The sequence below is a fragment of the Tyto alba genome, unplaced genomic scaffold (assembly GCF_018691265.1).
Source record: "Tyto alba isolate M040663 unplaced genomic scaffold, T.alba_DEE_v4.0 Super-Scaffold_5, whole genome shotgun sequence".
NCBI classification, from domain to species: Eukaryota; Metazoa; Chordata; class Aves; order Strigiformes; family Tytonidae; genus Tyto; species Tyto alba.
In genome coordinates this window covers 367,957-395,368 of record NW_024881326.1, presented here as the reverse complement: position 1 = coordinate 395,368, position 27,412 = coordinate 367,957, and the positions used below count along the sequence as shown (strand labels likewise).

At 58.4% G+C, this 27,412-nt stretch overlaps 1 protein-coding gene across 3 annotated transcripts in view; it reads right to left on the bottom strand.

The window, feature by feature from the left end:
- MID2 (midline 2) overlaps positions 1–26,247 on the bottom strand; it is a 103,498-nt gene extending 77,251 nt beyond the window's left edge. The window contains exons 1-3 of one of the 3 annotated variants that reach the window (XM_042807376.1): positions 26,150–26,234; positions 8,348–8,518; positions 607–1,328 (exon numbers count right to left, since the gene is read on the bottom strand). In XM_042807376.1, coding sequence (XP_042663310.1) covers positions 607–1,272 — 666 coding nt within the window. In that variant the 5' untranslated portion in view covers positions 1,273–1,328; positions 8,348–8,518; positions 26,150–26,234. Of the gene's footprint in view, positions 1–606; positions 1,329–8,347; positions 8,519–11,455; positions 11,528–26,149 lie in introns of those variants that run through there. The other 2 variants (XM_042807377.1, XM_032995439.2) reach the window with 2 other exon arrangements.
- Between the last annotated feature and the right edge of the window lie 1,165 nt (positions 26,248–27,412).

Here is a 27,412-nt window from a genome sequence, read left to right as displayed (position 1 = left end):
GTTTTAGGGACAGCAGGAGGGCTCCCACACACCACAGCTTGCCGCCGGGAAGCCTGCAGTGCTCCCCAAAGGGAAATGCCCCCAGCCCGACCCATCCTGCTCCCATCCTCCGAGAGGGCTGAACAGGCACATTCGGAGCGCAGCAGCCCCAGGGGATCATGCTCACAGGTCCCCCAAACCACTCTTTGCCACCCCAGCTCTCTCACAGGACAGGACAAACCGCGGGGGAAAGGCACACCCCTGGGGCAACAGCCACAGGGCACCTGGGTGCCCGATGGTGCTTTGCTGTCCAGCTGTTTGGGGAGAAAGTCCTATGCCTGGGCTTGGTGCACACACACACACACACACACACATATACCAGAAGGAGAAAAATAAAACAGCAAAGGCTTCGCTCTAGTTGTGCAGGCAAAACCCAGCTCAGCCTCCTGGTACCTGGGTCCTGGGGGAAGCCACAAGCTGCACCCTGCAGCCCACTTATCCTTCAGGAGCTGTTTGGCTTAAAGAAGAGGTGCTGCTTGGGGCATCTGGAACCAGCTTCTGCTCTGACAGCCACCCCTCAGCAAACACCAGCCCCTGCAGACCACCCTGCCTGCGCTGGGTGCTTACCTTCAGCTTTTCAAAGCGGTCGCTGAGGGATGCCACTTGGTGGTCCCGGTGGCGGCCCACCAGTTTACATAAGGCACAGATGAGCTGGTCGTCAGCAACACAGTACATGTTCACCTTCTCGTTCTCGTGCTCCAAGCACGTGAGTCCTCGGAAGTGCGCGTCGGGCACGGGCTCGACCAGCCGGTGGCTGGTGAAGGGCTTCTTGTTGGGGTGGGTGGCCCGCAGGCAGCGGTCGCAGTAGGACACCTCGCAGGTGATGCACGTCTTCACCGCGTCCCGCGGGGGATCCTGCTCGCAGAACTGGCAGGCGATCCTCTCGCCGGCCACGGACATGGTAGGGCTGTTGCGGTACGTCCTCTCGCGGCGGCTCTCGCTGGGGGAGTTGGGGCCGCTCAGGGATGCCTTCTGGAAGCGGTCGATGATGTTTTGCAGGGTCACATTCCTCTTGAGGCCCTCCAGGCCCCGGTGGTTGAGGGAGATGACATAGCGGCACGTGGGGCACTGGAAGGCGGTGATGGGCTCGATGGCCTCGCTGGAGGAGCAGCTGGACACCAGGATGCGGTGAGCGCAGCTGAAGCAGAGGCTGTGGGCACACGGCAGCAAGAGAGGGTCTTCAAATAACTCCAGGCAGATTGGGCAGGTCAATTCTGACTCCAGTGTTTCCATCTTTAGTTAAAACGATCCTGATTCAGCATCAAAAGCCAGGGAAGGTGGTCTGGTACCTGGGAGAGAGGAGAGCAGAGGCATGAGACGGCAGCTCTCCCGGGAGAGGTTTCCACCAGAAACAGGCAGCCGGGGGAGTCAGAGGCATCACCCCTGCAGCACCCTGACACCCCGTGCACCCCGACGCTGCTCCTGCGGCCCAGCCAGGCGCATCGGCATGGCCGGAGCGCCCCGCCACACCGCCCCCCCGAGCCGAGCCGCCGGCTCGCACCAGCGCCCGGAGAGGCCGTGGGACAGGAGAGGAGGGAGAAGGGGCAGCAGCAACCTCCCCTCCGTCACCTCCCAGCCCAGCCAGGGAAGCGGACTCGGACAGCAAGGCTGAAGACAAAAACAGGAGAAACCACATGATTTCATGTTTCTTTTAGCGAGCACTGCCCAAGACAGGAGCAGGGGACCATGCTGGTTTCCCATGCATAAAGGCCCTGCTGCATAGCAAAGATAAACCTCTAAATATCCCCTCTAGCAGCTACGCAGTCCTGTTTCCTTTTGGTGAAAGGGAAAAGGTGAATCACGTCCTGGAAACTCTGAGTGAAGCGGGTCAGGAGCTCTAACGTACCATCCTCCTGCTCTGTGCTTCTCCCAGCCGTCGCCTTTTAGGAGCAGGGCGGGGAAGGAAGAGCAGCGAAATTACAGTCTGCGAACTTCCATCTCTCAGCCGTCCTCTGCTGCACTCCAGCAACGACCAGGGATGCCCCAATCAACTCCAGCGGGAGGCAAACAAGCTCAGATTTTTAGATCACCATCCCCGCACGAGGCTGGAAACAGGCTCTCTGTGAGTGACCGAACCTGCTGCCGCACGGTTTCCAAGCTCCAGTTTGCCTCGGCCGGTGTCCCCAAACGCTGTCCCCCCCACGGCAGCCCCTGAGCTCCCTCTCCACCCAGGCTGCAGGACAAGCAAGCAGCAGGCACTGGGGCAGCACACCAACAGCCCCATCTTAATAAAAACCCCCACCAAACCCGCAGCGGGCTCAGGCTGCTAACACCCATCCCCACACCTCGTGCCGGCTTCTGGCAAGTCTCCCCCCCCAAAAAAAAAAAAAAAAAAGAGGAAGAGAAATAACAGCCTGGCAAGTGCCAAGAAGAGAAACCGCATGCTTCCCTCCCTCCCCAGCCTCAGCACCGCCATGCGCGGGGGCTAATTAGTGAGGAGGGGGGCGAGGTGGGCTTTGCGGCAGCCCTGCTACCTCCAGCTTTGGAGCCAAACCAGCAATCAACTGCTGGGCCCCGCCGCTTTCCCGCAGGGACCCGGCGGAGGGAAACACTCGAAGAGCTGCTCTCCGCTCCGAATTAGCGTGCCACCGCCCGGGGTTGACACGGGCTGGGAGCATCTCCCACAGGGGAGAGGGAGGGTTTAATTGTCCCAGAAGGGGGAGCAGGGCCAGGTCTGGGCACCCGGAGCTCAGAGCCGCAAGGTGCCGGCGAGAGCTGAGCCCTCCACGGGGCAGCTCCGCACGGGAGCAGACGGGGAGAGCCGGGCAGAGGGGGCTGCCGGCCGAGGAAGCGCAGAAGGGGCAGACTGGGGATTTCTTTCCAGATTCATGACAAGACGGCCTCTGGCAAAGGGGATGCCTACCAGGAAAACAGCTTGGGACTTTAGTGCTGGTACCCCCGGAGGCGGGAGGGGTGAAGCTGGGTGTTACTGCCTGCTAGCCGCAATCCCAGAACAAGGGTGCCCAGCACCGAGCAGTCACCTTTTTTTTAAGTCTGAAGACCCAGCCTAAAGTTCGTTCCTCCCTCCAGCCCACATCCCAGCAGCCGTCACCGGGAGCTAGGCTTTGCTTTCTAGTTAAACCAAAGTCAGGAAGAGACAAACGGCAGCAGCAGTCACCCAGGGGAAGCCACCTGCCGTCATCCCCCAGATCCAACTGCCCGGGCTGCTTTGGTTGTTTCATCCCTGTTGCATGTCATCGCCTCTGCCCCACCACAGGGCAGCAGCTCTCACCCAGCTCCTGGATCACAAATTCAGCTCCAAGACCAGCAATCCCTCACCAACCGACAGAGCATTTTTCACCTCGGTCGCTTGCAAGCAGCGTTCTACTGGGCATTACTGCATCCCACCCCTATCAACCGATGAGTTCAGGCTTTGCGCGGTGGACGTTGGGCCAGGTTTGAGAGCTAAGCGCTGCTCTGCTGCCTACAGACACCCAACAGCCACCCGAAGTCAAGGCCTGGGTAACAGAACCTCAGTCCACAACCATGCCCCTCCATTAAGGGTGTCAGGAGCTGGCCCCGTTTGAGGATGACCGCCCGTCCCACTGCTTGCTGGGCTGCCAGCACGGCCCTCCTGCACCCGCCAGAGATGCCCAGGAGCAGACCCTCTCCCTGCCATGCCGCAGCCCCCCCCAGCCCTGCCCCACGCCACCCCAAAGCAAAAGGAGGCAGCCGACGGCACGGGCTGGGATCCAGCCTCTCCTGCCTCACGCGTGCTCCAGGTCCCGCCCAGCGCACACACGGTGCCCCCAGGGATGCCCACTGTGATGCCCACCCCCATACCACAGGCGTGGGGAAAGCCCCGTTCTGCCAGAGTCCAGCAGGACCCCCCCTCACCCTGGAGCTGACCCCAGGAAAGGCAACGCGGTGCCCAGCTCGGCCAGATTTCCACCCCCAGCTCCCACTCCTTGGCAGGGTGCGCGAGCTCCCGTTCGGGGAGGAGAGGAAAAACACTGTCGAAAGGGGCTGCGATCTAAGTACGGGCGGGATGAACCGGCAGAAGCAGGAGAGGGTCTGGCTGCAGAAAGCCCCAAGAAGACCCCCCGACCGACCCAGGGCCAGCGCCTGCGGCTCAGCAACCCGGGAGCTGTGGGGCAGGAGCGGTCCCACCTTCTGCAGGTATTTTCTGACCCACCTCCTCCCACTGAGCAGCTTCAGAGCCTCGAGCCCTGCAAACGGTCCTGGCAGCCGTCCCCCAGCATGGTGGGGGCCTCTGCCTGCCCATTCCGGGCCGACGGCTGCTTCCAGCCCCTGCAAATGCCAAATCTCGGGGTGCCCTGCCGGGACCTGCCCGCACCTCTCCCCACCCATCGCACCATCTCTTCCTAATTGCCCAAAATAGGATTTGCAAGTGCCTGGAAGAGATCTTGAGCTCTTCCCTGCACCAGCTCAAGGGCCTTGTAAAATTAAGCAATTGGATATTTAGATATGTTAATGCTGCAGCAACCTTATCAAAGCCTGCCCAAGCGCAGCCTTGCACATATATATACGTACACACATTTTTCTTAATTTTCCCAAGAGACAGGGGAAAAGCAGCTGCATCCAAACAAGCTGTGGAGCGCAAGGGCTCCCAACAGCTTCCTCTCTGCGGCCCTGGGTGCTTTTCTCAAGCCTTGGAGCCCATCTCAGCCCTGGGAAAGCAGCAGGGAGGAAACGCTCCTGGCTGCTGGCCCGGGAGCTCTCGCACACCCCCCAGCAGCCGTCCCCTGCCCCATGCCAGATCCGCTGGGTTCCCCCCACACTCCAGGCCTGGCAGGACCAGGGGGTCCCCATCACCATCCCTGCTGCTGCAGGCAGCCCCCTGCCCCTTCTTTCTGGGCACTCATGCTCCAAAACCTTACAAAGGGCCTTTGATGCAGAGTTGTTTCCCTGTTTTGCTGAGATGCTCCAGGTAGAGTGGCTGCTGCGCCGTAAGAGCCTGATGTACAACCCCAGCGCGGGCAGCGGAGCACCTCTCACCTCCCCAATTCATCCACAGATTCTCTCCAGCCAGCAAAACACAAAGGAGGGGAGAAAAAAAAAAAAAAAAAAAAAAAAAAAAAAAAAAAAAAGGACAAGAACAGAATTTATGTCAGAGCCTGACCAACAGTGGGAAAAAAATTTAAAAATAAGGATTGGTGCGAGAAGATCCCCAACAGCCTCTGCGGGCCGAGAGCCGCTCAGAGCCTTTGAAGCACCCGGCTTTGCTGCCATCTGAGGCTAAAAGATGCAAAAAGTTTAAACAGCCTTTTGCTTTGTTCCTGAGGGCCGTTCTTATGCTAGTCTTGTTTTCCTTGCTGGGACAACATCCTTTAGATCTGAGATAACTGAGAGGAGCCTCAAAACCCAGGCTGGAGCAGGAGCAGGGACGAGGAAGCTCTCAGAGATGCACCTGGGCGAAGCAGTTGGCGCTGCCTCCGAAGCCTTTCAAGCCTCTCGCTTTGATGTTCGCTTTGATGTCCAGGATTGATGTGGCACGAGGAATAGCTGATTAGATTAAAATCTGCTTTGTTTAGAGTCATTAACTCCCTAAATATAAAAGCTATAAAATATTAACTCTGTTTACAAACAGCCTGGTGTCACTGGTGCCCAAGGGTCAGCCAGCCCCAGCCACGCTCTCACCAGCCCCTGGGGAAACTCCCGGCAGCCGGGCAGGGCTGCAACTGCAGCCACCAGTGGTTTAGCAAAGCAGTAGCGTAAACCCAAATGTTTTTGCTGTGGAAAACGCCTGGGTGGGATTTCTCCTGTTGTGTTAACACGGGGAGGGGCACGCAGCATCCTTCCAGCGCCTTTGCTCAGCGCGCCGGTGACGGTGAGCGGCGTTTGGGGGGTGTGGGCTGGCCAGTGGGCACCCCCCGTGCTGCTGAAGGTCTGTCTGGGCGGCAGATGGGGTGTGGGCAAAGCACCCACAAGTGTCACGCGTCCCCACGTGTTGCACTGTGCCTCCCCGGCTCAGTAAAGAACAAGGGAAGCGGCTCACGGGGAGGCAGACGCGTGTGGCTGTGGCTGTGCATCCTCACCAGGGCCACAGCCCAGGGTGCTGGGAGCCCCCGCGCCAGCCCTCCTCCTCCTCCTCCTCCTCCTCCTCCCAAAGGGACAAAGCCCGTCAGCAGCACTTGGTGCAAACAGCCCCAGCCTCCGCAGCCCCCCGACACTGCGGGCAGACGCCGCGCTGCTGGGTGTGCACAGGGACTGGCGCGTCCGTCGAGACCGAGCACCGGGTCCCGCGCCCGGGATAAAACCACCCCAGCGACGAGCTGCTGCTGAGGAACAGAATCAGCTGGGTTAATCTCAGCTGTGGTCAAAACCCGAGGGAAAGAGAGAAAACAAACCAAACCAAACAAATAAATAAAATCAGCAACTGCCTAAGGCAGACGGGCCGAGGCGGAAGGGCCGGCGGAAGGCAGGAGGCACCGGGGCGAGCAGAGCGATGCGGTGGGAGCTGCGGAGCCGGTGGCAGAGCCAGCTGCCAGACCCACTGCGACACAGCGCCCCGCGCTCCCGCTCCCAGCCCGGCTTTTTGATGGGCTCCCAAAGCCCCGTGCTGACTCAGAGCAGCACGAGCCCCGGGGCGGCACGGGATACCCTCAGCAAATTATACCAAGAGTCGTTTGATACAAAGGTTCCCTTACCACCTCTCGCAAATTATTATTTTCACAAGATCAAAGCCGAACATGCTTCATTGCTACCTCGAGCTCAAAGGTTCATCGTGAGCGATACAGAGGTTTGCCGCCACGGAAGGGAGGGAGGAGAGAGAGAAACAACAGGAGGAGATGCTGCTCCCGTCACCCCATCTATACCTGGGAGGGGACACCCTGGTGCTCATCACCTAAGGCCACGGCTGGCCAGCCCAAAATTCCCCTTGATCCCTCCAACCATCCTCAGGCAGCCCGAAATTCCCCCTGCTCCTTCTGCCTGTGGTTTCCCCACGGCTCCCGGTGCAAGACAGCTCTTGCCCACACATCCGTGCCACACGAGCCCCATGCCGTGGGGCCCAGATACCAAAAATCAATGCGACGCACTATATCTGTGTTTAAAACCAACAGCTGCAACTTCTTTTAACTCCTTGGTCGTGGCCACAACTGCATCTTGAAGTCGGTCCTCGTAGCCCTGCCCGCAGCCAGACGCACAGCCCAAGGGATGCCGCAGCTCTTCCCGAGCCCCGCCAGTTACGGGTTTGATTTATTTAGGACGCGATTCTCCGTGCTCTCCAGGCATCAGCATACAATTATTGTGCAAGTGTGGATGGTTTATCAGGCTAAAAAACCCCCGTCCCATCCAGCGTTTGGCTTCTCTGCCATTTGGTGGGGACGTGTCGACGTGCCTTGTGCGCGGCGAGCATCAGCTGAGCCGGGCACAGCAGCACCCGCTTTCCTAAACCGTTACAGAGAATTTAAAGCCCAACAACGTACATCTGCAGGGCACATTTTCCACTCCAGCACGCCCTCCCGAGCTCTGCCAGCCCTCACTTTTACCACTGTTCACTAAGTCCACCTGAAACTCCTCCTGGTCTCCCCCAGCACCAAAACCGGGCAGGGCTTTGCCAGCCTTTCAGAGCCCCACACTGCAAACCACCTCTCCTCTCTGGACCTGTTTAGGCAAATGCTAACGCTTCAGGTTGATATTTTCCACAGCATGTGTGATCTTTTTATTCTTTTTCCCCCCCCCCTCCTTTTTTTTTTTTTTTCTCCCCCACTCCCCTCCTCCCAGAAAAAAATTCAGCCCAAATTGCTCAGCCACTTCCAAGAATGAGGCTTAAAAAAAGATATGTTGCTCCACCCGCACGTTAAAAAAAAAGAAATAAAATATGGCAACCCTTTCCTTAATTGGCTCCACGACAGCAGGATATGAAATCTGGGCAGCAGTTGTCTGTGTGCTTTTTGTTGTCCTCGGGAAAATTAGCTAGAAATTGGATCACTGTTCAGGGAAAAACAAAAAACCCCCATCCAGCAGCTACGTCCCGTCCCTGACGAGCCCCGGCTGCCCCGCGCAGCCCCCACTCCGGCTGAGCAGGACCCTCCCTCAGTGGCAGGGACCCCCTCCCTGATTTGATGGGGGAGAGGGGGTCCCCCCCTCTGCTCCCCCCCCTCTGCTCCCCCCCCGAGCCCTGCCAACAGCACCGCACTCATGCAGACATCAGCCTTTCCAACAGGCTGCCCTAGATTTGTCCTTGGGACAGGTCTGTCCCAAGAGAAACAGGGGTCCTGCAAGGGAAAAGAGCCCCTGACCATGTAATTAGCAACAGCTTCCTACTTAACGAAGGTACTGGAGGGAGGGAGAGAGAGGGGAGGCAATTAGGCTCATCCAGCCAATTTAGACTTAGCGTTACCTCATTCTTCCGTGCTTGACTTGCAACCTTGATACGCTGGTGCGTGTGGAGTTGCTATGCATATTTAACACTAAATTCCAAGCTTAAACGTCCCAGACGGTGAAGAGCATCCTTCAGCCAGGCCGTCGCTGCAGCACGTGACTCTCTGCCTGCTCTTCCCTCACAGTAAATCTGAAAACATCGAACAGAATTTGGCCTTTCCTCCCATAGCTCCTGTCTTAACAGTTTCCTTAATAACTTAGCGAATTTGTCCAAGGCTTTCTGAAAATCCAAATAATTCATCCCCCAATTGCTCTCCCCAATCACTTTATCGCAATACTGAAAAAAGAAGGAAAAAAAAAAAAAAAACCAAACTCTGATTAAACTGGATTTCCTGTATAAAAGCCATGCGTTGTAGTCCTTAATCTATCACACTGAAAGCACAGGCATTTCCACACGAGCTTTAATTATTTTCTCAGCCAATTTTCTTGGTGCTAAAATAAAGCTGGCTGCTCTGTAATTCCCACAGTTCTTCTTGTACCTCTTTAAATTAAGGACAGAGCAGAAGCGGCTGTGCTCCCATGCAGCAGTTGCTTTTAATGAGAGATTACATTTTGCTGGCAGTTCAGCTGCTTCATTGTTAAATTCCTTCAGAAGAGCTGGCTGGAGCCCACCGGGCCCTGGTGATTTGTTGCTCTTTAATTTCTCCGTTTGCACAGTACCTTAATCCCCAGGGGAATTTCATCTTCATCGCTGCCTACATTGTCTTGACTGATGGGATGAAACTGTTTCGCTCCATCACAACATCCTCTTTCTCCTGAACGTCTCCCGCCGGGCTCCCGTGACGGAGCGGGGCTCCGGGGCTGGGGAGGGCCCCGCGCCCCCGCACAGCTGCTGCCGTGCCCCTCAAACACCTCTGCCCTTGCAGCTTGCACAACCAGCTTTGGTTGGGGTTTTCCCCCCTCACATCCTAAAAAGGGGATTATTCCCAATGCATAAACTCTGCAGAAGCCTCAGTAACCAGGATGCAGGCGCTGCCCCGAGCCGGGGTGCTCCAGCCACCCCCCACCAGCATCCCGGGCCCGGCACGTCCCCCCAGCTCCTGCCTCCATCCCCGCTGCAGCAGCCCCGGGGCTCCCCCTCCAGCTCTTCTGGTTTGGGGCACTGTATTTTCCATCCACCCCTTCTTTCTCTTTTCTGCTCGATAACTTCTCTCCAGTTGTCGAGCAGCTTCACCAGCCTCAGCCCCCCGCTGCCCCCCGGGATTTCTGTAGTCTCTACACGCACAAGAAGCCTTCGCCCCGGCAGGATCTCCCCAATACTCCCTCAAACACGCTGCCCCCAGCTCAGCACCTTATGCGTCCAGCACGCCTGGCTGTCCTTCCCCTCCTGCCAGAGCCAGAGCTGAGCGTATCCCATTGCTTTAAATGGCTAATAATACTTTTACAGCTGTGCAAAAATCAATTGATTACGCTATTTGTTCTGGCAGTGCAATGAAACCTTCCCATCTGCAGCCGCCTCCGGTTCGCCTGGTGTGAAATGAAGAGCCACACTCCTGCGGGCCGGAGAGTGTGATGTGGGAAGGGCTCATGACAATAGGGGGGGTTTTGGCCTGATGTTAAACCATCAGCCTCTAATGTCGTATTTGTCTAGCCTGACAGGGTTGCGGCGTAGGATGAAGCACAAAGGTTGCGTGTCGTTTTAAGCCGGTCATGACGGCACGAGAATATAAGCCACCACCAAGCTGCGCTCCCCACTCCCCGGTATCAGGTGCCAGCCTTGCAGCACATCACTGGGATTTCATGGGATCCTGAAAGCACCCCAAGCTCACCAGCATCCATGAGAGCCCTCCACAGATGGGGCTGAACGCTTCATGCGGAGAGGCAAAGCCTTCAGTGCGCGCCCAGCACCACTCACACTCCAGATGAGCTCACCGGGAAGCTTGTCTTGGGGTACCCGCAAGGGACATGGGTGCTCTGGCTAAAGCCCACGGGGTCTCCGCCAGGGAGAGATCTCATCCACCTCCAAGATGTCAGAGGCAAGCACCACACAAAGCTCGTCTGTTTTTTATTCCGGTTACACCCTGGCTGAAGGGAAGATTTTACCCCTTTCCGACGAGCGGTGCGCAGCTTGGCAGCGTACCCGAGGCGCTGTGCTCTGCCCTGCTCGGCGAGGTGACAGCTCCCCCGGCACCTCCGCACAGCACGTCCCCACCGAAGGCTCCCGGGGGATCTGCCGTTTGGAGTTTACGACACGCGGGGCAGATCGGGGAGAGATTTCCCACAATTTGCTCACCGGCTCTCGCAGCCGCGCACACGAGAGTCACGCCGTACGGATTTCTCAGCAGCTGGCGCGGTTCAGAGAAACCCCACGCGGCAACGGCGCACGTCACCCTCCAGGAGCCCTGAGGGGCAATTCCCACAGACACAGCGTGCAAACCTGCCCCCGCCACCTCCTTCGGTGTCCTGGGAGTTGACAGGACACAAAAAGCTGCAGGGCATCTCTCCAGTCCCCTCCAATTCGGCAGGTCCCTGGCACGCAGCACAGTCGCTTTCAGTTCCCGTGGAACACTGCAGCTCCTGGGGGCCCTCTGCTCTCTGGCAGTTAGTAAATCCAGGGGCCGCAGCAGCCAGCCTCACCCACCTGCAGGCAACAGCCCACCACAGACCTCCTCTCCACTGCGCCGTGTCCGTCTGTCCGTCCCAGACTCCCCCGCCATGTGTTTTGTGCCTGGCGCTGCCAAAACGCAGCAGCCCCCACCCTCCCTTCCAGCAGCTGCCACCGCAGCTCAGGGGTCGAAGCCCCGCAGCCGGGGGGGTCACAGCCATGCCGGGGGGGGGGGGGGGTGTCATGGCCTGCAGTGCTGGGGCCAAGGACATCAGCAGGCACCCGGCTCCGAGGCTGCAGCAGGAGCAGCTGCACCTTCCCGAGAGCGGCACGGACGTGAGCGAGTCTCTTCCACCCAGTCGGGTTGCAGCCGGGGACTTGGCACGCCACGCCACGGAACCGGCACGTCCACGCTCCCACGGGCCTGGCGCCGGCAGCCCTGCCATCCCCTGCAAACCTTCCTTCTGCTGCCCACCAAACCCCCCTCTGCTCCAGCTCTTGCCGCCTCCCTCCCTCCCTCACCTCTCCTGCAGTTCCCTGCTCTCCGGCCACTGCGCTCCGACGGCCTCTCCTCCGCGGCCCAGCACTGCTGTAAGGCAGCCCAGGGAAACACGGCACTCACGTCAGCACCGGCAGCTCCCGATAAAAGACCTGTGCCCGGCTGGCTCCTGCCAGACCACACATTGCAGCAGCTTTTTGATCCAAGCCCTTCTCCAGGCGCACCCCGCAGCTCTGTGCCCTTCCCCTCTGCCTCAGCCACCGCCTGCAATGCAGCTCCAGCCCAGCAACGTCCCCGCAAGCAGCCAGAGGCCCCTGGCCCTGCAAGGACGAGGGGAGGGCACGGCTGCAAGTGCAGCGCAGCAGCCACTGCTTCATCACAACTTTTTGGGCTCAAGAGCAAGTCATGGCTTTTATTCCCCAGATGGATGCTGCACAGAGAGGCATCCAGCCCTCCAGATTGCTGCTGCAGGCAAAGACCCGGCTGATGCAGCACCATGTCAGGCACTGCCAGGGCCCCACAGCTGTCAGCTACAGAGCACGCAGAGCCCCCCACACCACCGCTCAGCACCCCGCTTCCTACCTGTGCCACAATGAAAGCTCAGCTCCTTCACTAAACCAGAAGCGAGGCGAAGCAGCACAGGCGGCTGTGCATAAATCCCCCCGACCTCAGAGCAGTGGGATGGCCAAGGAGAAGCATATTTCAAGGGTGAACCCCTTGGTCTCTCCGGAGGCTGGAGAAGCAGCAGCTTGCTCCAGCGTTTGCAGCCCCGGAGCCATACTGGGGGATGAGCATCTTTCGGGGACCGCACCCCGTGAGCCGCACTGGGGTTACCCCACTCCCACAGGGCCACCAAGCCTTAATGCAGGACACCAGCACAGCTCACCCGCAGGCCAGCAGGGTTTAAAGAGGTGCTGAGAAATGACTGTAGCCAAGGCGAGGTTGGGCTCGTGGCAAAGTCCACTGCAGGAAAGAGCCAGAAGACACGGACCCAAACTGGGAAGGTTCTGGTGCTGCTGCAATGCAAGCATGGCACAGCGAGGAGCTGATCCACCCCTGGTGTGCCCCAGGGACCCTCGTGCCGTGCAAACATTGAGGCTGCTGCTGGAGGGATGCTTATCAGGGGACAGAATGAAGGCAGACCCTCAAACAAAGAAGGGGCTCCTCCTGCACAATGCGGCCCCGTTCCAGTGAAGACACGGAGCCCAACGTGCCAGCCCGCTGCGTGGCATCCCCCACCACGCTGCCGAGCGGCACCGGGCAGCCCCGCAGGGGAAGGGACAAAACTGGCCAAAGCCAGGCAAGTAAGGCACGGCTCCAAAGGGGCCAGGAGCTGCTGCCCGGACCAAGGTTTCCATCAGCCTCTCAGCCTGCTAAGGGCCACGGCGTGTCCCCAGCCGCCAGCTCTGACAGCGCTCCGAAGAGCACGCATGCCGCAGTGCTGCGTCAGCCCCGCGAGCCCGTGAAAAAAAGCGAGCTGCTTTTTTCATGATGATGTCGCTTCAGTCCCATTTTGTTGCTCAGCGCTGCCAGCAGGAAAAAGGCTGTTCCGACCCCCCCGCAGAGAGCCCAACCTCGCGCGCCGCTAACGGGCGGCTGTGCAGGTCAGCCCAGAGCCGGCTGCAGCCGCAGAGCCTCGCCGGGCTGCCCCAGCCTCCAAACCCCAAAACCACCAAACGCAGCCGCGCTTGCGACGGATGCCATGGGGTCGGGAAATTCAAAGGCTATTGTGCTGCTCTCTGCGAGTTTAAATATATCTGCACAGGCTCCTTGGGGTTGCATTCCTGGTGAAGCGGGTAAGATAAACAAGGCTTCCTGCAGGAACTGAAGACAATGGGGGAATAATTAGCATTAATCCCCAATGCAGAAACAATGCAGGTAGCAGATATTTTAGACTTTCACACCCTTCCCCGCCCCCACCCCGGCACATTCAGGAAGAGGCACCCAGGCTGGTGTAACTTGGCCCATGGGTCTTAGCTAAAAAGACAAACTATTTAAAAGGAGGGAAGCAACACAGCACTGGAGCAGAGGGATCAGCCCTGGGTTTCACTGTTCCAGGCTTCCCCTCACAAAAGGAGGCTGGTGCACGAGGCATGTGTTTTGGAGACACATTTTTCCCAACATAAGCGGCTCCAGGCACCACCCGGGCTCATGCTGAGCACAGAAGGTTTGGGGACAGAATTTGTGCCTGTGCTCCCCTTCCAGCATGACACAGCCAGCAGTGCTGAACCGGACCAGGCACAAGCAGACTCCCAGGAAAGCCCCCACACCGCCGCAGGGCTGCAGACCCCCCTCCTCCTGCGGTATCCGGGCCGGAGGATGTCCGAAATGCTCTGCTGATGCAGTTACTGCCTCTTCATTTCAGGGAAGAGACGAACCAAGCCTTGTTTTCAAACCATGGCAATTTTTTAAACCATTTTCCTACACGGGCCCCTCGGGAGTGCTCTGTATGCGAGCCAGATTTCCCAGTCCTCCCAGCGCTGCAGAATGACAGAGGGACCTCAGCGCTCCCTGGACGCTTTGCCAGCGCATTAAACAGGTCACTCAAAGCCTTTCAAGACGAAATGCTCCTGCCCTCCGAGGTGACTCACAACCATTAGCATCCCCCTTTGGAGAGGGCTCTCCAGCCCTCAATCACTTCTGCACAGAAGCACTTTTACTCTTCATCTCAAAACAAACAAACAAACAAAAAAACACCCCCATCCCCTCCACCACCCCCCCAAAAAAGGCACCAATTCAACTGGCTCAGCTTTCCCCCAGCTGTATTCCACCTAACACTGAGATTATTCTGCAATTGTATTTGCATGGCTTCCCTGCCAGGCTCAGAGCTCTCAGCCCGGGGCTCACAGCAGCTCAGCCCCTGCCCTAAGCATCCTGTACCGGCTCAACTGGAGCTGCCGGCAGGTTCGTAGCTCCTGCATCTCCCACATCACTGACCCCCAGGGAGCGAGCAGCGCTGGCTCTGTGGGAGCTGGCTGTTTGCAGCTTGTTGATGCCCACCTACCTGCAAGCCTTGAGCTCGGCTTTCTGGAACTCCAACTCAGCTGGGTTTTGCCACCCAGCTGACAGCTCTGGCTTTGCAAGGTTTGCACCCCACAGCCAGGCAAGACCCGGCCCAGGCAGCAGGGATGGCTCAGCATCACAGGACGGGGGGGGGGGGGAGGGTGTGGGCACAACAGGACCAGCTCAGGCAGCAGCAGCGTGCTCCCAGCCTCTCTCACACTCCCCTCAGTGCTGCCCTGAACACCCTGGGCGTTCAGCAATGCGACGTGCTGCAAGGGAATATCCCCGTCTCGTGCTCTATGGAGAGAACAAGGAGGCTCCAGCACGCAGAGGGGACCGGTATGGCAGAGCCACCACATCCCCCTGTCCCACCCTCTGCTCCGGGTGCCACCGAATCCCCCACAGAGGTGGTCCCTCACACTCTGTGTGGCATGTCACAGGATGCTCCACCAGCAATGCAACACTCAGCATCCTCCAGGAGCAGCCCGGGGCTCACTCTCCCACCACCGAGGGGAACTTTTCTGATCAAAGCCAGGCTATCAGCAGGACGGCAGTAAAGCTGCGCTGCTGCAGGCCGCCATCCACCACATCCCAGGGATCGTGCTGGGATGGGGACTGAGCACCAGGCAAGCAAGGCAGGTCCTGAGCGTGCAGAGCCCAGTTAGAAACAAGCAGCTCACCAAGTCACTTAACTGATCAGACTGCAGAGAAAGGCCAGGGCATAACCCTTGAGCCCGCCGCTCCAGAGCTCAGCGCAGGCTGCATCCCAGAGTACACTGAATAATTACCCATCTCAGACTATTTCCTGGAGGCTCATGACCACACCAGTCCCCTCCATCATCCCCAGTCCCCAGCACAGCACTGCTCTGCCACACAGCATCACCCAGAGCGCTCCTCCCTGCTCCAAGGGGCAACCCGGGGCATTCTGCCGGCCTGCAGGGGCTACCAACCTCCCTGCCACCCCTCTCAGCTCTCCTTAGATGCAATTCATGAGATGAAGGAGGTAACTACAAAGGTAATTTCCTCCTGCCGTCCCCGCTCCCTCCCTGCGGGCTGCTGGAGGGAGGCAGAGGATGGCTTTTAGCAACAAGAGCCACAGCACAGACAATACCTGCTATATAACACTGAAGTGTTCTTCTAATGATCTGAAAGAAAAAGAAAACGCTCTGTATTTTGCATTTGTAATAATCACAGATGTTACAAGAGGCTCACTGGAGACGGGGCTTTACACGCAGAGGCGCCTTTGCCTCCGAGAACATCCAACTGCCTTGACTCTCGGCGGGAAGCGTGCTGCGTCTGGTGAAGAATAATAAATGCACGCAAATCCCAAGGATGCTAAAGGGGGCACAGCACTTTGCAGGCCACACAGGGACCACACCAGTGGCCAGAGACTTAAAATATTGGCAGGAGTGAAAGAGAGAGAAAAAAAAAAATATATATATATATGAATCAATTCCACCTGGCATGCCCAGACCACAGTCTCTCCCAGCCAAGGGCTAGAGTGCTGAGCAGCTTTTCAGGCAGTGGGGAGGAGCCCGACCCCCCTCTCCTGCCCACTGTCATCCCCACGCGCAGCGAGGACACCGGGGCCAGTGTGGGACCTGGATCTTCTCCCACAGCAGCCCCAGCATGGCACAGGCCATCACTACCCTGCACTCTGAGGTGACACAAGCCCTGTGGCATCTCGATCCGTGACGCACATCACCCTGCCACTAATGACCCCCACAGAGCAGCCCGAATCACCTCCCGACAAACAGGGCGATGATGCTGCTAGGCGATTATTCATGACATGAAGTGCTGCTAAAGGACTTCAGGAATCGGATAAAAGGGATGAAAAGAGGCTGAAATATTTCATGCCAGAAAAATGCAAACTTGTCACACATGGAGACAGGGGGCCAGGAAGGCGACAGCAGCCAGCACCCAAAAAAAGCTTCCCCCAGTGACAACCAGAAGCTGGGCTCCCTGCTTTCAACGCATAACGAAGGCAAAAACCAGTGCAACATTCTTCTCGGAAATGAAGTCTCGCGCTACGCGCAGGCTCTCGCGGCTGGCACCCCGGCAGCCCCAGCGCCGCGGGTCGGGCTGGGTGGGTGCCTGGAGCACCAAGAGCAGAAGCCAGAGCATCCCTGCGCCCGGCCACGCTGCCTCCCCACCGCCCCAGCACCCGGCCGGCTCTGGCCACGCACGCAGCCTCCCGGGCGGCGGCTGCAGCGGGGCTGGGCGAGGGGCGAGCACAGCAGCGCTCCGGAGTCGTGCCCAGGCTGGGGATGGGAGAGGGGGAACAGCAGCGCGGGAAGCATGGCACGGTGCAGGATGCGTCCCTGGTGCAGCAGGAGCAATCGGGAGGGCCCCTGAGGCTTGGAAGGAGAAGGGATGGGGAAACCCAGCCTGGGAACCACCAGCAACAGGGAGAGCAACTGCAACGGGCTTGAAAAGAGAGAAGGGAGAGCGAGGACATGGCGGTGCAGAAACAGGAGCAGAGGTGCCAGGAGGGAAGGGAATAGACACGTGAAGAGCTGAAATAAGCCTGTGCTGCAAGCAACAAACAAGACAGAGCATCTCTAGCAGGGCGTGAGGAAGAAATCCTCCTGGCCAGACCATGGAATGTCCACAGAACATTTATTCGAGGCAGCTGTGGGTGCCAAGGAGGAGGGAGATTGGATGGGGCTATACGGAACTGGGGCGGTGCAGCAGATGCTTTAAGAAGTGGAGGGAAGTACCACAATTTTGAGGGAGACCAGGGAAGCCTCAAGTCTGGAGTCGGGGGCTGAGAAGGAAAAACCCTAGAGAGGACAAAGAAGAGGAGCCTGCCCCTGAGAGAGGCCAGCCCTCATCAGTGAAGAAATGGGAGGCTTCCCAGCAGGAAAGCAAGCCTGAGAGGTGAAGCACAGAAAATCTGGGGCTTAGGAGAACCTCAGGTATGGTTGTGGGGCCAGCGGAGATCCCAGAGGACATCTTCTACCCACCAGCCACAGAGGAGAAGGAACGTGCCAAGCAAGAAGATGAATATAGCCAGGATTGTTCGACATAGAGAAGGCCCAGAGTTGTGCAGCTTGGAACCTACCACCCTCCTGCAAGACAAAGCCCAGTCTATTCCTCCTTCCTACAGGCACACAAATGCTTCCATCACCAGGGAGCAGGAGATGGAGCCACCCGCAGACAGGGAAAGCCTCCAAGAAAAAAAAAAAAAAAAAAAAAAAAGGGGGAATCAGAGCACATTTCTGGGATGGGAAAAAAGCAACACAGGCAGACAGAGGCATCAGCAGAGAGCGCTGAGGCCAGGTCCCAGCATGCTGCAAATATACCGTGATGCAAAGCGCAAGCCATAAGAAATCAGAGCAAATTTGCTAAACAAATGCAATTGAGTTTGGCTCATTCTCCAGCACTCTGCTGCAGCCCGGGATCTCGCTAGCAGAGCTCCAGAGCCGGTCGGGATCCTTGCTCTGTGCTCCAGCCCCCGTACAAACCGCTGAGCTCCAGGGGAGCTGCTTGAAGCAATGAGAAAATGCGAGTGCTAAAGCAAAGCGATCCATGAAGAAGACCTTGGCAACACAAGGTGCCTAATGGAGCCCTCTGTGCTCACAGACAGGGTTCAGGAGAGAGCCGACGTGCGCACAGGCAGGGTTCAGGACATGCTGCCGGAGAAACTCCAGCGCCAGCTTGAAGAACACATCAGATGCTTTAAAATAAACAAAATGCCTTCACATGGCCTGAGCCAACATATTTCTGCAACAGTTCAGAGTTTCTGGATTTCCTCTGCGCCTGGAGCATCCCACCATCCCAAACAGGCAGGAGGAACTGGGAGAAGGCAGCGGAGCTCTTCTGCCCTGCTTTGGGGGTAATCAAAGCAGGGCAGCCGTGGGCTTTGCACCAGCTGCGGCTCCAGGGCTGGAGGCAGCCACAGCCCCCAGGAACAGGCACCAGTGCTGGCAGGTCCTGTGCCCCAGGGACACCCGTGCCACCGGCCCTGCGGGGACGTGGGTGCCAGGCTGGGGCCTTCCTGGGAGCGAGGGGGGCACCACATCATCGCAGCCAGCAGAAGGCTTGATCCCAGGCAGCAGAAACCCTCGGGTGACCTCGAGACCAGCAGTTTGAAGGGCAAAAGGCCCCTTGGACGGCCTGATCACACACAGAACAGAGGCCACCACGTTTTGCCCCCAGCTCAGGTTTGCCTTGGCACTTCCCCCATTTCCCAGATGCCTTTGGACCCTGATGGAGCACATTTCTGGAACATCACTGCCTCTCTTTTTCCAGCAATTCATCATGCATACCATTGAAAATCCATGCCTTGCTTCTCGTCTGAATTCCCCGGCTATTCAGGGGGAGATGAGCAAGCAGCAGAGCTAGATTGACCATGCAGAACAACTCCTCTAGATACCACCACTGCCTTTCTGGGCACTGGGCTAAAAGATTAAAATTATTCCTAAATGCAGGATGCTTTCCTTGCTCAGCTGGCATGTAAATGCCTGGAAGAGTTCTTCTCTCCTCTGGCCTAGGAGACAGGCTGCAAAGCGAGCACGTCTGATGTCTGCCCAGCACCAACACCCAGTGTGTCACCCCTAGGACCACCCATACCCCCCCAGGGCCCCTTCTCTCAGCAACATTCCAGCCCTGAAGTGACCTCTGGACCTGCCCTATCACCTCGCCTTTCCTCTCTGTCGTCCAACAATCATTCTTCCAACTACCTTGTTGACCAACAGCCCCACACTCATACGTGCTGGGCCCACGGGGACAGCTCATCCCCTCCTTCCTCACCCTGGAGGAGAGGATCTCCCAGCAACGCTGGGCTTAAAATGAAGGGTAACCAACTGTTCCTCCTTCTCCAGGAGCACACCCACAGCGCCTTGCTCCCGCTTTGATGCACAACCCTTCCAGACTGCAGTCTCCAACATTAAATTCCCTTTCAGCAGCTTGGCGATAGGCCCTTCCCTTCGAGCCAGGGATCCACTTGGTCCCAGTAAAATCCCTCCAAGGAGAGACATCACCCTTAGTAATAACCACACAGGCTAACAGGCTGATGTAGGTCTCTTGCCACGCAAGCCTACAAGATGACAGCACATGGCCTTCAGCCCTCCCAAAGTTCTGTGTTGCAAAGGGAGCACTGAATCCCCTGCATCCCCCCTCCCCGGGGACCACGGGGCACTGCACTATCCCACCAGGCCCACCACGTTCCCAGGGGACGTGGGTGAGAAACCAGACAGGTCACAGAAAGGCCGAGGTCCACAGGGATCTCTGGGGATGGAGACCGACCCCTGCTCATGTGGGTCACCCGGAGCAGGCTGCCCAGGACTGTGGCCCACTGGGTTTTTAATATTTCCATGGATGGAGAATCAACAGCCTTTCTGGGCAGCCTGTGCCAGCATTTGACCAATCTCACGGCAAAAAAGGTATTCTCTTGCATGAGATTTCAGCAAGAAGAGGTGCATCCGAAGCCAGAGCACCAGGGCAGTGATCACCCAGCTCAAGGGCAGGTCTGACCAGGATAAATCCCCTTGTGCAGGACTTCTGAAGCCTGGATCCACATCGGCTTCCTTGCACGGGCAGCAGGTCCAGCTCTGGGGCTTTGGAGCACTTACAGGAGGGATGCGAAGCTCCTGTGCCTGTCCTTGCCCCCCTGCCTGGGGGCTGCAGACCCCTGCCATCCCCACTTGCCCCATTCCCCCCCTCCCAAAGCATCTGCTCACAGCCACCGCCAGAGCTTGGCAAAGCCAAGCCCCAGGGCGGGGAGGGCACAGCACGACCACAGGCACAGCAGCCACCAGCGCCACCATCACCCAGCGCCACGGCGGGGGCGCTCGGTGGCAGCACCCAGCAGAAAGTCCAGCCAGTTCCCTAACGAAGCATTGATCCGGGTCGCTCTGCAGCTCCTCCAAACCCTTCCATCCCTGCCAGGACCCCCAGCCCAGCAGCAAACCGGAGCGGGTGCTCACAGCCTCACCATGCCAAGGGGCTCGAGCACCCCGGCCCACCCCCTGCTTCAGGTACTCGAGCATCATTAGATGGCTTCACCCTGCCTAATGTTAATCACCCCAGTTACACAACCAGATTTAGTGGGGTTCTGACTATTGTCCATGAAACACATTTCACTCGCTCCATGCCTCTTTGAAAAAGCAAAAAGCTAATTTATTCCACATCAGCTCTGACTTGCTGCCGAAGGAAGCTGCACGGCTGCATTTCAGAGGGGTGTGCGTGTACACATCTTCTCTTTACATCCATACAAACCTTCAGCCAGCTCACATTTATTACAGTGTGCTTGGATCCCACTTCAGGAAGGCCTCTGTCTGCTGTCTGAAGTTAATTTTTTCCCCTTCAGTCAACCAACTCAAAATTGGGTTTGCATATTAAAATGAAATTTAATTTCTAGGCCATTACCCCTCGGTGGCCTAGCTCCTGTGTCTGCAAAAGAAGGAATAAACAAACAGACCTAGCAATTAATTTTCCTCTTAGACATGAATTCTAGTTACAAACAATAGTAACAATATTCTGCAGAGGCACAGAGCCCCTTTCATTTGGGGATCCCAAGCCACGTCACAAAGCAGGCAAAGCCTTGGGACTCCCAGCGTATGCCAAGTCACTCATGCACAGAGCTGGCACACATACCTGCTAAATGTTTTCTTGCACGGCCTGCAAAAAGCTTCTCTTGGATTTGCCCTCTGTCTCTCACTGATGTAGCAGGCTTCCTATTATTTCTCATGTTAACTTTTCACAAGCTACTGGGTTTTCCTTTCCCCTCTCAAGTAGAGTCCAGATAAAGAGACATAGAAAATATACAGTTTTGAGACCGGAGAGCCTCCAGCATCCAACTCTGCAACAGCTGTAAAAACAAAAACCACAAAAAAACCCAACAACACACACACCTCCCTCCGCCCCCCCCCCCCCCCAAAAAAAAAAAAACCAAACAAACAACAAAATGACCCACACAGCAAATCCTCTTTCTATTTAGTTTCTCTACTCTTAAATTTTGAAAGCAAAAGATCCAGCATCATTTTTAAACCGCACGGGTGAAAGCAAGTGTCCCTGTTCGCCCCCGGGGCACTCTGGCTGATGATCGCATTCAAGCCAGATCCCATCCGCACCCTCTTCCTTCCGAAGCGCAGAAATCCCGCGGGAAATGCCCAAAAGGAAACCAAAGCAGCTGCCAACACCCGGGCGGGGAGGAGCAGGCATTCCCGTATCAGGCCAGGTTGCTTGCAGCAGGCTACCGAGCACGCTCCTCCGCTTGGACACATCCCAGCCGGCACAGTTTTAAATAATAAACACGGTTTTCATTGGGAAACACCACCTGAATCCCGCAAGCCTTTTCCACTTCAATTTAAAAGACTCATCTGGTTCTGCAAAACCCAAAATGTGCCTGGACCGTCCCAGGGCAGCCCCAGCCAAGGAGGGAGCACCTCAGAGCGTGCCAGGCTTTTCCCATGCACTTGAGCAATGGGGGGAGTGACGGCACCTGCAGCAGTGCAGCATCCCCTCCCCAGTTCCAGGCCCTCCGGCAGCCACTGGTACAACACTGGGACAGCTCGCACCCCCTACAAGCGCCCCTTGGCAGGAGAAGGGGATATCATGGGGGGAGTGGTGGTGAAAGGGGAACGGGGACATGAGAGGGATGGCAGCTTGAGTCTGGCTGCGAGAACTCCAAAGGCAGGAGAGGAGCGGGGGAAAGGGGTGGCAGGGGGGTGTCCCCGGCCCTTCTGGCGCCCGGAGGCATGTCGGGTTGGTTTGCTTGGGGAGGAAGGCAAGCCCAGCCCGTGACCAGCCCCACGGAGCTGAAAGATGACAAAAAAAGGTCCAAACTCACAGGCAGACATGCTTGACTCCGCGCACCCCAGCCCTGCGGGGCAGGCTGTGACCCAGCACAGAGCAAAGGGACCCGGCACGGCCACGCTGCGCAGGGCAAAGAGCTTCAACCCAGCGGGCGAGGGGGGACCCCAAGCTTTTTATCACCAGACCCCATCCCCACTGCAGCATGCTCCTGAGGGGCAGCACCCCGCTGTGCTGCTGGGCATTGGCTGGGGAGGGGGCTGTCTTCCTCCCCCCAGCAGCGATTCGGGAGCCCCAGCTGAGCAGAGGCAAGGATGTCCCCGTCCTCGCCACTCGCCCCCCGGGCCAGGACCCGCTCGGACCCAGGGGCAGCCCACGCGCAGGGACCGAGCGGAGGCAATGACGGAGCCTGGCGCTGCCAGCGAATACAATAAGCTATTTCCTGAGAAAGGCCAGCGTGTCCAGAGGCACAAAAGGAGCTATTCTGCCTCCGGCCACTCTCCGCAGCCCAGTCAGGGCTGGGACAAGGAACGGCGGGGGGGTGGGGGGGTGCAGCAGATGCCAGAGCCACCAAGCACTGCATATCTCACCAATGCCAGCAGGGCCCCACCACCTCCACCCCGCAAAGCCAGGGCTGCAGCCCGCCCAGCTCTGCGCCCGCATCCCCTCCAAGGACAACACAAGCCGCAGGCTCGGGGCTCGGCCCCGGCCCCCTCTCCGCACCCAGCAGACGAGAGGCAGGTCCCGGGCCGCTGGCAGAAAGAGCTAACGCGATGTTTTCTTGCGGCCACACGTAAGAAAACAGGAAGGCGGCACAGGATCCGAGGGGTGAGACGCTCCCTCCCCAGCGCCGGCCGGGCTGCCAGGGCCCCGCCACCCTCGCACGGCACAAGGCAGCTTTCAGTGGCGCACAGATGCCCCATTCTCCCTGCCAGTGACCTCCCTGCCCCGGCATTTTCAGGATCCCGGGCTCCACACCAGCAAGCGATCACACTGGAGGAGGCAGACGAGGGAGACCAGTCACAGGCTTCTCTGCCACATTCTCTCGTTAATCAGAGGGGCTGACGGAGTTGCTCGTTTGCAAAAGATGATGGTAAAGCCAGGCACTCATTAAGCTGCAACATGCACTTGCTTTCCAGGGGAAGGATATTAAAATGAAGCAAAAGAAGCGGCACACGTTCAAGCCCCGGCAAGGAGACCAGACCCTGACCCCAAGCCTCCCCAGGGCTGTTTGTCCCTCCCAAGGAGGCTGCCCAGGGGAGCATTCTCTGCAGCCACAAACCCTCCTGAAATACTCTGTGAGCTCGCCTCAAAGACGGGAGTGCCAGCCTAAGAGAGATTTCAAGCAGGTGAAGGTGGGTATGTTATCAGAAGCAGTAACTCCCTCCAGAGGTACAAAATAATCAGACTGTTATTAGCTTCGTTTAAAGAACCAGCTGTGCAGCCTGCAGAGAAAGTTCTGGTTCCAGCATCTCTGATGGGACAGCCAAGAGCCACAGTTCTTCCAGCAACCAGCCCCTGAGATGTGAGGACACCCAGAAGTCAGGACCTGACCCAAGAAATAACAGGCTTGATCCTCAACACCCTCTACTCAGTCCATGGTCCCCACCACAGCCTGCACGGACACCCACTCAGAGCCACAGACCGGAGGATGCAGGATGAAAAGCCCGAGTGCAGGTTTGGAAACATGCCTCCCCATCCCCTCTAGGGGATGATCCAAGAGACAAGACAATCCTGAGTTTAGAAGTCATCTATCAAACTCACGTGGTCTCGAGGATGATCCCACCCTGCTTACAAACACATATCTATCTATGCAACGACACACAAACTGTTAGCACATCACCTCCCCAAGCTGTGCCTGTGCCAACCAGGCCACTGGAGCACAGCCCGCCTGCCAGCACGCTCTTCAAGGGAGGGAATTTATCACCCACTGCAGCTTAATTTCTTCTTCTAAAGCAACGTTTACAAAACAGGCAGCCCAACTCGCAGGACCCTGGCTGCACGCAGGCATTACTTTCACCCGATGCCGCAAAAGGCTCCGCAGGGCACAGACCTGTCTCTGATCGCTGGTGAAGCAGCCGGCACACCCAGAGCTCTGTAGCAATAACACCACCTGCCTGAATCGATGAAACTGCTTCTTGCCACTGACGTTCATTCTCCCTCCTCCTATTTCTATCCCACTCACCGTCTTTCCCCAGGAGCATCCCCAAGGAACACCCCCTTGGGTGCGAGAGCATTCCAACACCACTGCCTGAGGCAGGGAGACAGCCACAGCCAGCCCCCCTTCCTCTTGTTTTGCAGCTAGTTTTATTACCCCTTCGGTTTTATTACCCCTTCATTAGGGGCAAGAGCCAAGGGAGGAGTTCCGAGCATGCTCCTAGCAGGTCGCAGCCACGACCACCACAGCACCTGCAGAAGCCAGAGGGCTCTGCCCACAGCCCCGCCACAGCCCCCCAGCACAAACCGAGTGCCACCGTGCACCCCCTGCCTCGCCAGAGCCGGGGAGATAAGGATGGGTGGGCACCACTGATCTTATTCCAAGAGTCAAGGAGCAGCTCCAGCCCCGCTCGATGCCAGGCACACGGGGAGATGGGCTGGCAGCGGTGACCAGCAGCGCCCCAGCACGGTGTGCGGCGCTCCGGCGGGCACTGGCCGCCAGCCTCAGCCCGGCTGCAGCAGCTCCCGGGGCTGAGCCCGTCTCCTGGAAGCCGCCTTCCAACAACAAAGGCTCAGCTGCGGTTTCAGGGCTCGCTCGAGAGCGCAAGGAGGCCTGGGCGAAAGCCAGGCAGGGCAGGCAGAGCCGGAGCCATTAACGCCCCGGCGTGTCAAGACTTGAGGAAATTATGGAGCAACAAGAGCCATTTGCCCTCTCCAGAAACTCCACAACCCGTTCAGCAGAACGGCCCTTTGCCACCCGAGCCACGTTACAACCATCTTCAGCTGTGCACATTAGAGCAATGAAATATGCGGTTGATAATGTTTTTGGAGGCAAGACACATAAATAAAGTGTGAGGATGAGGAAATTCAGCTCTCGCGTGTCACACAGGCGCATTTTCTAACAGCTCAACAGATTCTCAGTGCAAGCAAAACACGCTCCGCTTCAGGACTAGCAGTAATATCTCTAAGGATGCAGGCAATAAAATGTCAGAGCAATATCCCAAGAAATACTGCCCAGCCTCTCGGTGCAGCGGCGGGGCTTGCGTTAGTAGGCACATTACACATGCCCACTTCTTCCCTCTTGCTCTGCAAGAAGCCTGCGCGATTGCTGAAGACGCCGGTCTCGGGGGAACCTTTTACCTTTTAACTTCCATTTAACTAAAGTTTACCGGGGCTGGAGCCGCGCCTCGCGGCTGGGCAGGCGACCGGGGGGGGGGGGGCGGCCCCGCACCGAGCTCCCCGCCGGCACCAGCGGGTCCCGAGGGATGCGGGGTCCCGGCGGTGCTCACCGGGCGGGGGGCTGGAGGGGTGCGACGCGCTCTCCCTGGGGAAACGGGGGATCGCGGGGGGGGGGGGGGGGGGGGCCGCGAGGCCGTTAACCAGCGGGCACGGAGAGCCGACATGGCGCGGGGAGGGGCCCCCCCGGTCCCCGAGAACCGCCGTGCCCCGCAGGACGGTAACGGCGGCGGCCGGGAAGGACGCGGTGCCCCCCGCGGAACGGGGATGGAGGAGGGAGGGTGGGGGGGCGGGGGGGGGGAGGAAGGGGCTGAGCTCCCCCCCCGCCCCCCCAGGTCTCCCAACCGAGCCGGGGCGGGTTCACAAACGCACTTTGCAGCGGCGAGACCTGAACCGGGGTGGCGGGGAGCTGCCGGCGGGCACCGGCTCACCGGGAAGGGCAGCAGCCTTTCCGCGCACCCCCCACCCCGCCCCGCCGCCACTCACTCGCTGCAAACCCCCGGGAAGGGCAGCGCCGGGGCCCCGCGCTCCGCACCCCCCTCCGCCCCGGGGCCGCTACCTACCAGCGGGCTGCGGCAGCCTCCCCGCCGCTGCCCGGTCATCTTGGAGGCGGCGGCGGCGGCGGCGGCGCGGGGGGAGACGGAGACGGCGGCGGCGGCGGCGGCGGCGCGGGGCGGGGCGGGGTGGGCGGGGCCTCACTCGCCCCGCCCCGCCCCCCCCGGCCCCGCCCCGGCCCCGCCCCGCCGCAGGTGAGGCCGGCGGCTCCGGTGTCCCCGGGATCCCCCCCCCCCCCCCCCCAATTTCACCCGCGGGAGGTGCCCACGCAGGCTCCCCCCCCCCCACCCCCCGGCGTCTGGCCCCGCGTGGGCGCACAGCCGGCAGTCGCGCAGCCGCCTGCGCGGAGCCCCCGCGTTATTCGCGCATCGGCGCGGCCGTGGGGCGGGGGGTTGGGGGGGGTACGCAGCGCAGGTCCTTACGTGTGCGCGGGGGTCTTCCTGCGCGGTGGGTTTTCCCGTGGGCAGACCCGGCTGGAAATTGGGACGGGCGGGGGATTGTTACTTTCCAGTTCAGCAAAGGGGGGGGGGGGGAAATGTCCTGGTGTTCTCCGTGCTGCAAAAAGGCTGCTGGGTGAGGTTACATTATTATGTATGAAGTGCACGTATACATATATATGTGTATATGTATCCACGGCACTAACATCAAAGGGAAGCAAGGGAGGGGGAACCCAGGAGTGTAATTTATTCCTCGGTAATATGGATACGTGCTGTACAGGTTATTTATATTTGAAGACTGCCCCGAGTGTTAAATGAGCCATCTCTTTAAAATAAACATGAGGAAAAATATATCCAGGCTCCCGGTGCTCCTTAAGGTGAGATAAGGAGAGATTCTTGTGGGTGCCGGAGGAAGGTTTTGCTTTGCAGGGACCTGAAACTGTTTCGTTTTCTGCCCTCAAAGCGCCGCAATACCATCATCACTGCACACACACGCACACACACAAACAAGCTGTATTTTTACAGTCAGACGGCAAGCACATGGTAGCTGTCACACTGTGACTTTCCAGTGGAACAAGACAGCTGCACTCTGCCAAGCAGTGGAGGTCAACATCACAACCACAGCCGGCCTTGTTCTCACCTAGTTCACCACGCAGAGGAATTACAAATCCTTGTCCCTAGGAGGGTCTGACAGCGGGACAGTTAATATGCGCCACTTATTCTGCATTAAATCCTACCTCTGCTTTTCTGGCAGCGAAAACACAGCCTGCATGGCTGTGGCCAAGTCACGTAATTCATAGCTGTCCTGGGACCGGTCCTTGTCGTCTGCATCTG